Source organism: Gymnoscopelus microlampas, assembly GCF_963454915.1.
Source record: "Gymnoscopelus microlampas genome assembly, chromosome: 6".
NCBI lineage: Eukaryota > Metazoa > Chordata > Actinopteri > Myctophiformes > Myctophidae > Gymnoscopelus > Gymnoscopelus microlampas.
Genome location: NC_139943.1, coordinates 2,719,851 through 2,731,310, shown reverse-complemented (window position 1 = coordinate 2,731,310; position 11,460 = coordinate 2,719,851). Strand labels below are relative to the sequence as shown.

Below are 11,460 nucleotides of genomic sequence, written 5' to 3'. Positions count from 1 at the left end.
CAGGGAATGTGTTGTTTGATTGATTGAATACTTTAAGTTTGCAGAAAAAAAGCACATGAAAGTGCAGTTTAAATACAAGGTCAACTAAATAGGATTGAAAAACCCATGAAAGCCTAATGGCTTGTTTCAAATGGGGTCCTCATGTACTCATATCATAGTGTTAAATTACAGACAGATATACACATAGTAGTGTATATCTGTCTGTCATTTAGGGTGCGTTCGAAAATACAGCACTGAGCGCACTGGCCAATACAAACTAATAGGCAAGTGTGCTCCGGTGCGTAATTTCCGAACGCACCCTTAATGTCACAAAATGAAAAATAAGAAAAACGTAATAGTACAGTAAAAAGTTTGAGAAGAAAAAAGGGGGGGTTTAGGTTATGACTTTTACTTAGTTATGTAAAACTGGACAGAATAAACCATATATGATGTAAGTCTCCCTTTAAGGTGCTGTTAAACAAAAGGGTTTTGTTAAAGTTAAAGACCTACAGTATATTCTTAAAGTATTCATTGTTATATTCAGTAACAGTGCTGTCCCTGTCTCTCCTTGCTCTTTAGCAAACAGAAAATACATTTTCAGGTGGGTTACAAATTTAATCCAATATTAAAGGAGAGAGAACACATTCATCTTCTACAATATTCACCATTGATTTGTTTACAAACAGGTTCGTATATTACATGTTATTGATTTCATTTAATTATCTTACAAGTTTCCTTTACTTGTTTAATTCATCCTGCATCATTTTTTATTTGTTTTAATACATATACAAACAGAAATTAATAATACAAAAAAATAAAAAAGGGGGGGGGTGGAATAAAGAAGGTAATATAAGAGAGAACAAATAAAACAAAAGAAAAGGGAGGGGGACAGGGATAGCTTTCCTGTAGTACTACTATGTATTTCTGAGTCACATTTACTCCAGTTTCTTTCAAATTCATCTTCACGGTTTCAAATTTTTTAAGTAATTATTTCCATCTCTTTAATCTCTTCGACTGTTATCTTCCAATTATTAATAGATGGTGGGTTTAAGGCAGCGATATGTAATATTGTATACAGATATTTATCCCTGTATATTTATGATGGAATAATACCTAATAAAATATTGATTGGGTGTATGGGTTTCCTTGAGGAAAATGTATTAGTTATATTTATTTTCATCTCCCAAAACCGAAAATGTGTGTATGATTGGCTTCCAGTTCTGCACATTTCCTCCAGCATTCAGCACTGCCTGCTGGTCTGTATTTTGATAACATTTTGGTTGTTACAGAAATCCCCATATTCATTTTCCAAGCAAAGTCTTTCCAATACTTGGATTGTGTTGTCTTAAAAAATCTTTTGCATTCTTCTTTCCAATAATCATCCAAAATTTACATTGGAAAGGTTTCTCTCCAGTGTGGACACGCTGGTGTCTGTCCAGGTCACCTGACCTACTGAAACTCCTATCACATTGTGTAGGATGGAAAGGTTTCTCTCCAGTGTGGATAAGCTGATGTTTTTTCAGGTCACCTGGGGTATTGAAAATGTTGTTACAATGTTTACAGTGGGAAGGTTTATTCTATAGTGTGGATACGCTGGTGTCTCTCGAGGGAACTTGACACTTTGAAACTCTTGTCACAATGTTTACATTGGAAAGGTTTTCTCCAGACATGGACACGCTGATGACTCTTCAGGGCACTTGAAAAACTGAAACATTTGTCACACCGATTACATTGAAAAGGTTTTTCTCCAGTGTGGATGCGCTGGTGCATCGTATAATATGAACGGCTGAAACTCTTGTTACAAATTTTACAGTGGAACGTTTTTTCTCCAGTGTGGACACCCCCACTTCTCTCCCCCCAAATATTATTGTTTTTAGCGACTGCAGTTTCAGATTCAAACTCAACTTCAGTATGGATGCGCTGGTGGTGTCTCTCGAGGGAACTTGACACATTGAAACTCTTGTCACAATGTTTACATTGGAAAGGTTTTCTCCAGACATGGACACGCTGATGACTCTTCAGACTACTTGACACACTGAAACATTTGTCACACCGATTACATTGAAAAGGTTTTTCTCCAGTGTGTACACGCTGATGAATCTTCAGGCTACTTGGCACACTGAAACATTTGTCACAATGTTTACAGTGGAAAGGCTGTCCTCCAGTGTGGATACGCTGGTGTATCGTGAGGGAACCAGAGTCAATGAAACTCTTGTCACAATGTTTACAGTGGAAAGGCTTTTCTCCAGTGTGGATACGCTGGTGTATCTTGAGGGAACCTGAGTCAATGAAACTCTTGTCACAATGTTTACAGTGGAAAGGTTTTTCTCCAGTGTGGATACGCTGGTGTATCTTATAATATGAACGGCAGAAACTCTTGTTACACATTTTACAGTGGAAAGGTTTTTTTTCTCCAGTGTGGACATACTGGTGTCTCTTCAAGTCATCTGACCGTGTGAAACCTTTGTCGCAATGTTCACAGGGGAAAGGTTTTTCTCCAGTGTGGACATACTGGTGTGTCTTGAGAAGACATGATAAGCTGAAACTCTTGTTACACAGCTCACACTGGAAAGGTTTTTCTCCAGCATGGACACGCTGGTGTATGTTGAGACGATGTAAACCTCTGAAAATCTTGTTACAGTTACGCAGTTTACACTGGAACGTTTTTTCTCCAGTGTGGACACCCCCACTTGTCTCCCCCCAATCATCACTGTCTTCAGTGACTTCAGTGTCAGATTCAAGCTCAACTTCAACTTCAGAGCAGTGTGAAGTGATGTCTTCATCAACTTCAGCTTTCACTGCTAGTAATGTCAACATTGACCCAACAGGGTCCTCTGGTCTTTGAAGTAGCTCTTCCTGTTCCTCTTTAATCTTTGGAGGCTCTGGTTCCTCCTGGAGCAGACTGGGGCTCCTCTCCTGTTTAGGAGAAACCTCCTCTTTACACACAACCATGTGCAGGATGGCTAGGAGGAGAAAAATAACATGATAGTCAACACTGGATTCTTAAAATGTAAATCTATTTTTCTATCTTCCATGTTCCATGTACAAAGCTATTATCTACTAAGACTGACCAAACAGTTACTAAATAAGAATCCGTCTGTGTCTGGGGCTAATTTAACAAACCACTGTACCGATCAGCATCAAAGTTCTTGTGCATGCTGCCAGTAGGCCAAGCAAGTATTTTGTTTACATCTAATAATCTGTAAGACTGAAACATGACCATGACTTGCAGCACAATGTACTAAAGTGCAGCCTGTAAGCTTTCTAGTGAAGTGCCATGCACTGAAATCTGGAAATAGTTGAAGAAGAATAGTAGTATGTATGTAATAATAGTTGAATGTTGTTAACCACTTAAAGACCAGCTGAAATGGCCTTTTGCAACCATATTTTAACCTAATTTCTAGTGAAAGTGGGTGGCTCTGAGGCAATCACAACTGAGTTTTCAAGCTCAATGTTTACAACAGTCACACAGCGTACATAATGTGATTTAAAGTATGTGATCTAAACTTGTTACGTTGTACAGTGTCACTGCAACAAGGCAGTGCCGAATCAAGTGTATGTTACTGCCCTATTTCTCACCTCAAATGTTTTTGGAAACCAAAAATGTACAATGTGGTGCAGTTTTTCTTTTGTATTGCATATGTAATGATGCCTATGCATATTGATTGAGTCATTGATTGATTGAATACTTTATTAGTCTAAAAATAATAATAGCACAGAGGTACAGTAAAACATTTAGGGAAAAAGGATGATGACACAAAAAGTCCTGGGACTTATAATATCCGGATATTATAATTGTCATATTTTCTGCCAAGATTATCATATAGTTAAAACACGTACTGAGGTGTGGGTGGTCTTCAGGTTCCTCCTGTTTAATAGAAATGTCCCTGGCTGAGTCTGGAGAGTTCATCTTCACCTGCAGTCTGGACTCCACACACTGGGTCTGAAATGAACAAATTGAATAATGACTTAAATTACTGGAGACACAGCCGTGGTGTAAAAAATAACCATTTGAAGTCAACTTTCCAAAATATGAATCTTGGGTTCAAAGATCGTGGGATTTATATATTAGGGAAGCAATCACACTTGATTTAAGATTACACAAGGAAATAAAAGTATCAAAAGATGGACTCCTGCAATGCAAAAAATGGTCTTAAGTAAATAAGGTGTAAGTAGCCCATCTGTTCTTGATGTTTCTGCTGCTATGCATCCCATCTTGCTACAATAATTGAGGTCCAGCAGCCTGTATTTCTGCTTACGGACTACTAGATTAGAGTCAAGCAGTTGTCCAATTCTCTCCCAACTTGCTACAAGAATTGCTCATGGCTCTGGCTTGGCAGCCATCTTCTTTTCCACCTTTGCGTACATTGCACAACGTACAGTTTATATGAAACGCCATTATTATGCAATAATATTCCAGAAGCACCGGAAGTGGTCTGACGTCACTTACGTCACAAATTTGGAGAACAGATCTACAAGCTAACAACGCGTCGCGCCTCGACGCATTGTTGCCTTGAAGATCTCACCTCTTGAAAGCAAGGCCAAATAAGCAACTACACTTCCGTAACAAGCCCAAACAAAACCAAACCGCAACTATGAATATTTACAAGCGACGTTACAGGAAAATAAGGTCTGCTTATAATAAGCAGACCTGGGAACACTGATTGTACAGCTTTAGGCTTCTACTGCACACATGCCTGAGTCGCACAAAAAAAAAGACCAAAAAAAAGGCTTAAAAACATCACTGGACTTTGGCATAAGCGACGCCACGCGAAAACGCCTGCCTCGAGCAACAGCTGACTATTTAATGGCGTTGCCTTATTTCCTTTACTTGCTAAGAAATTGCGCTCCTTACCTTGCTTATTCAGTGTGTATGTGTGTGTGTGGCACACACTCGCATCTCTCTCTTTAGTTACTCCGCTGTGCCCACTACAGATCCGGTCAACAGAAAAATTCCATTGATGGCGCATTAGAGTAACTAAATAATGTTCTCTTTACAGTTAAATATATTACAATTTGGCCAAAAAGTGTATTTTAAACTTGAGTTGAGGGCATCAGAGTGTTCCCACTTGGTAGAGTTGGCTTTCAACTCCATAAAACCATCTTTGTTTCGGTGAGTAGCGAAAGTGTATTTTTAAAGGCTCGAAAGTCGAAAGTCCCATAGCCTTAAGGAGAACTCCTTCTAATCTAGGGTTTTCGGGTCTATGATCCGGTCGCGGGCGGAAGTAACCCTACGTCACCAGGTGCATCATCCGCGGCATCAGGCGGCCGGATGGGCAGATCCGGAAAGACTTCACCCCAAAATAAGTCTGTCCTAATAAAATCCTTGATGCGGCGTAGTTTTGCTTTTTATTTTAAAATATAAATGTGAGTGTACTTCCGGAGACTATTCATAGCGTCTGTATTATCCCACTGGGAAATTCGAATACCAGTCATTTCGCCCATTCCGCAGTTTGCCCAAAAAGTCGGACATTTCGCCCAAAAATTCGGACATTTCGGCCATACATATTGCCCATTTTCGCGGACATTTCGCCCAGACATTTCGCCCATAGATAGTGAAGCTAGCTGGCCGTTTGTGTGCGAGAATGAGAGAGGGTTAGGGTTAGATAAAAGCTCTCTCTCTCTCTGTGTGTGTGTGTGTGTGTGTGTGTGTGTGTGTGTGTGTGTGTGTGTGTGTGTGTGTGTGTGTGTGTGTGTGTGTGTGTGTGTGTGTGTGTGTGTGTGTGTGTGTGTGTGTGTGTGTGTGTGTGTGTGTGTGTGTGTGTGTGTGTGTGAGAGACGCAGTCAGTGGGGCAAACGCAGTCCCCACGAAAAATATTTACGATTCTGTCCCTATCGGTACATAACTCGGACGGCGCGTAGTCGACTAGCAGGACCATCGGGTGGTCGTTGCGGGCACTCGCGCCTGGAGGCGCTTGGGCGCAACTCCTCAGCCTCAAGGTCTGCTGAGTCGGCGCGCCTCCGTTATGGTCCAAAACTATACTTTATCGGCGAAAAAAACTAGTCCGCGGATGACTGGAAATTCCCCTCTTAAATAAGGCCATTTCTAATGAATCTCGCACAACTGATTGATTATGCAAGGGATAATGCATGGGGAGGTAGTCATTATTGAAATGTAAAGCCCGACAGGGCGATTAACCACCGAGGCGAAGCCGAGGTGGTTAATCGCCCTGAAGGGCTTTAAATTTCAATAATGACTACCTCCCCATGCATTATCCCGCTTATTACACGGCTACTTAATAAATACATAAATACATTTACCCAAAAGTAACAACAAAACGAAGTATTTCCTTGCTTACGGCAATGAAAGTATTCCATAAGTATTGGGCTGGGCGGACAAGTTCGCCTCGCAAAAACAAATGACGAAATGGAAAAAAACTCGCCCTAAAACACACTCGCCCCCCATTCTATTTACTGCCAATTTGCCTGTAATACCGCCGGATTTGCCCCGGGGCGACTATGTTTTGGGGCGAGTGTTTTGGTATTCCCCCGTTGTTGTGCCACGATAAACAAGGAAGTGTAGTGGATCAAATAGAATCACTTATGATTCATTGCATCGTCTATTTCTCACTTCAAATGTTTTCAAAAACATTGTTGAGAGCAACGTTTAGTTGTAAAGGACATTGTTTGTTTGTTTACATGGCTGTCATGTTGGATAAAGCATAAAACCAAGCAGCGCAGGTTGATATGAGCAGGTGTTCTGAGTCTCTGATTACACAGTTTCCCCGTCGGTCTCACCGGTCATTATCATCGGTCATTATCCAGAAATAATGACCGATGACTGACCAATCAGAATCGAGCATTCAACCAAGCCGTGTAATAAATATTTATAATGAATGTCGGGCGAAATGTCTGGGCGAAACGTCAGGGGTGGGCGAAATGTCTGGGAAAACCGTCTGGGGGTGGGCGAAATGTATGGGCGAAATGTCTGGGGGTGGGCGAAATGTCCGCTCAAAACACGGGCGAAATGGATTTAGGGCGAAATGTCTGTTTACCGGAAATTCTATTCCATTTAAATAGGGATTGGGGAACCAAAACAAAGCGGCTCCGCAAAACCGGATGGGCAAAATCCGGAAAGATAATTAGTATTATTTATTTATTTCAGTAGGCGTGGCCTAGACCGGATCACACGGATCTTTAATAACGCATACCAGGCTTTCCTCCGACGTGGAAAGACTGGTGACGCGACGTTACTATGGACCAGAGCTAGAGGTTAACCTCCTCTACTTTTAGCATTTAGCTCCCCTTCTGTAAGTATTGCATATGTTAAATGTAGTTCTAATGAGTTATTGGTTAACAACATGGTGTAAAATGATCATGAGGTTCCACAACACATTCCAACAACAACAACAACAACAACACATCTGCTCTTGCAAAGCCTTGGATGAAGACGGTCATATATATAGCTCTTGACTTGCTTGCTAACACTAGCGTTAGCAGCTATGCTAACACTAGCGTTAGCAGCTATGCTAACACTAGCCCATAAACATGACTGTCAGCTTAACGAGCGTCATGTGAACCATGGCTATGCTAACACACTCTCCTAAGACCTATTGTTATCTTATCTTATTGTGTGTGCTACAATATAAACGTTGTTATTAAGTGACACAAGAGGAATCTGACCTGAAATAAGGAGAACGTTCAACTATGAACGCAGCTGCTGCCGTGGGAGACTGCCAGTGTTGCCACGACTTGTCGGATTTTGTGAGAGAAATAAGCAACCATGGTATGGGGAAAACAAGCCCAAAAGAAGTGACTACATGAGTACTGTACTTTAAACATAGCTATATGTAGCTTGAAAATAGCCGGTCTACAAGCTCACAAGGCATTGCGATGAGTTGTAAGCTTGTAGATCTGCTATTTTCAAAACATCTTGAAATGATAGTTGTTGTTTTTTTTATTCTAACAACACAAATCACGGGCACAAAACAGATGGGGGTTAGGGACGAATACATATTCATTTGGGGGTATTTGACATGAAAATATTTGAGAACTACTTATATAAAATAAATATTAAAAAAAAAGTGAAACAAGCCCAAATAAGCAACTACACTTTAGAACATAGAAACATGCCCAAAAAAACGCAACCCGTAACTTCACAGAAGAATAAGCCCAAAGTCGCTTATAATAAGCGGACATGGCAACACTGACTGCTGCCCATTGTCTGGCCTAACACCCTGCAGGGGTTTCTAAACTTTTTCAGCTAGAGACCTGGAAGAGAAATTACATTTAGTGTCTCCCCACTGGGGCCACAAACAACAATACACAAGAACAAAGCTCTATTTGCTATATTAAGTACAATTTTGAGGTATTCTTTTACTTTACTGGAGTATTTCCAGTTTTCAGTAGCTTTACTTCTATTCCACTACATCTCAGAGGCAAATATAATGTACTTTTACTCCACTACAATTATTTTAAAATGTTAGTTACCAGTTACTTTCTTTGTAGATTTTGATTACTATAAAAAAAACATAGGCTACCTGTACCTACATTAACCACTTCAACTCTATATACAGAGCTTGTAGATTTCCAAAAGACTTTTATACAATTTATACATTTCAAAACTTGTGAAATGGGACATTCTGCATAATGAGTAGGCTACTTCCTACTTTTGGTACTTTAAGTACCATTTTAATACCAATAGCCTACTTTTGTACGACTCAAGTACATTTTGAATTCCAGACTTTTACTTGTAACAGAGTATTTCTACCTTGCAGTATTGATACTTTTTCTTAAGTAAAACGTGAGTAGCCTACTTCTTCCATCACTGCTACTATTGTACGAGTTCGTCATTTAGTTTTCGGGAAAGGGAAGGATAGAGAATAGCCTTGATAAGACTGTCATAATATTATGACCGTCTTGATCCAAGGCTAGATAGAGAAGAGCTAGCCCTAGAATGTCTGTGATCTTATTTCATGTATTCCAAATACACAAACATAGATCGGTCCCATCCGGGCACTGCATGTGCAGTGGCGTACACAGACATTTTGAGGGGCAGGTGCTCAAGTAAATTATACTTTTTTTTTTTTTACTTGGTCTGCTCTTTTTTCCCTCTACCTCTTTGCCAAAAATAGCCGATCTACAAGCCCACAACGCCTCGCAGCGCGAGGCGTTGTGAGCTTGTAGATCTGCTATTTTTGGCTAAAGTTCTCCTCAGAAAAGGGATGCTAGGTTTCGAGTGGTTATGGTAAAAAGAAAAATCTTATCACATAAAGATTTGGCGGACCCCCTGTAGTAACTCTGAGGACCCCCTAGGGGTCCCGGACCCCCTGTTGAAGTGCTGCTGTAAACTGAAAAAGGGCACTGTGCGTGTGTACCTTTTTTTTTAAATAGTCGATCTGCAAGCTCACAACGCAATGTGTTGTGCGCCACCAGGAGGAAGCAGCCAGGTGTGCCAAGCCCAGCAAGGCCGCTGGATGAAGTGGGAGGGCGTGGAGAGGAGGAAAATTCCATGGAAGGAACTGTGGAGCATGGAGTCTAATAGGCTAAGTTTGCCCACGCCAACCATCTCTGGTATGGAGAGGACCCAGCCTGTCTCCAGTGTGCAGCCCCAGCAACCCATTTATGGCCAGGTGTATCTTCCTAACTCAAGGAAGATACACCTGGCGCCATAACCAGGTACTGAAGTCAAGTGCTGTGGCTGCCGAACTTGAGAACAAGAGAGTAACCACCAACGCCGTGCCTCTAAATGCCTAGACAACCTTACCACGGAAAACAACCTTCATCCGGGAAGGGGAGACACGGCGGACCAAGCCATCGCCTCCAGACTCAGGCCCACTGAATGCAGCCCGGGCAACATGCGGGTAGACCTCAGCCAGAGGCTTACTTTCCCACCCGAATTTGCAGCGACCAACCTGCGCCCAGATCCTGGTCCTCTGCATGGTCCAAATCCTGCCGGCGTGTCTTCATCGTTGAGCTGACGGTCCCATGGGAGGACGCCATCGATGAGGCATTAGAACGGAAAAGGCTGCGATATGCCAACTTAGCAGCTGAAGCAGAGGGGCGGGGCTGAATCCAGTACTTTTACTTTCAGTACTTGAGTATATTTTAATGCAAATACTTAGTAATCTTTTCTATATCGGACTTTTGTATGTCTACAATGTGGTATTGGTACTTTTACTTAAGTACAAAATGTGAGTACTTCTTCCACCACTGGTGGTTTGTCATTTGTAACATGCGTTCGTTCACCTGACGTACCAACCTCTGGCTCGTCATTAGCTCCCTCTGTGTCCTCCCCCTTCACTGTAGCTCTACCCACGGAGACAAACATCTATATTCAGGATATGAGGTTTGTAGGCTGACATTTCAGAGAATTGAGGTGTTGTTTAGCCTTATCGCCCAATATGACAGTTATGAACACAGAAAGATGCATTACAATGTCTTCTGTTAGACTGTTCTTATAACCCCCTTAAGGACACACTTCATGGAGTGCCCTGAGTCCATCGATGGTGAAAGGTCCTTCCCCCCCACTGACATACACACGAGATAAGATGACTTCACAGTGTCAACCACCAACTGACTCTAGGATTTGGGAGAAGAACAATGGCATGTGAATAAAACTGGTAATATGTGATTATGCCCATGATTTATTTTTGCATTTCTTTCCTCATAAAATTATGAATAATTATTTCCCATGATAAATAGCAGTTATTTCGACAGTTGAATGCCTTGAAAAGTTGAGTGGACAGAGACCGCTTACAGAGAGAAGTATTCTCTCTTCTCTTTTGATTGTGGATGTTTCTTTTTTTGATTGTTTGGGTTAGGTTCTGCGTCAAGTGGGGCGAGTGGTCCCCCGCTGGGGGGCGAACATTCCACGTCAAACGGGGCGAGTGTTGCGTCACTAGGGGGCGAGCGTTCCGCAAAATAAATCGAGCCGAGTGTGTTTTGGGGTGAGCGTTCCGGTTACCCATTAACCGATTAACCACATGAACCCCATAGTGTCCCTATTACATTCAGCGAACATAGCAGATCTACAAGCTCATAACGTGTTATGGGCTATAGGATTTTGCTTTGTATAAGTGTCAGTTCCCTTCGTGTACAAGCTCATAACGTGTTATGGGCTTGTACATCAGGTAATTACGCCGAAGAGATTTGGCGTGGATGGGGTAAAAAGGAGTGGACCAAGTACAGAGCCCTGGGAAACCCCTGTCAATGTGTGTGACGTCACTTGTTCATCCCCTGGTTCGTAAAGTAATTTCTCTATGGAGAATAACATTGGGTCATCTTAGAATCGTCTCAGAATTGTGGTCCAAAAATAAACAAACTGTCTCAGCGATACTATCAGGGAGGAGGTTCTGTATCGTTTATCATAGTCAGTCACTCATATTTGATACAGTCTGTTTCTGGCGGAAATGTAACTAATTCGGCGGAAGTAACATTATCGTTTTCTCACCGTCAGTTGATGCTTCATATCCATAAGAGTCAAACCGCCGGGATCATTTGTTTATTTTTGGAACACAGTTCTTATTTGACGCGATATTA

General features: G+C 41.6%; 1 protein-coding gene across 1 annotated transcript; it reads right to left on the bottom strand.

The window, feature by feature from the left end:
- Nucleotides 1-1,551: 1,551 nt before the first annotated feature.
- LOC311047689 (uncharacterized protein) lies at nucleotides 1,552-7,671 on the bottom strand (the record flags this gene model as incomplete). Its single annotated transcript, XM_084060487.1, has 3 exons — nucleotides 7,603-7,671; nucleotides 3,820-3,922; nucleotides 1,552-2,942 (listed from the first exon to the last, which is right to left on the bottom strand). The coding sequence occupies exons 2-3, from the start codon at nucleotides 3,887-3,889 to the stop codon at nucleotides 1,552-1,554; spliced, it is 1,461 nt and encodes a 486-aa protein (XP_083916613.1). The 5' UTR covers nucleotides 3,890-3,922; nucleotides 7,603-7,671.
- Between the last annotated feature and the right edge of the window lie 3,789 nt (nucleotides 7,672-11,460).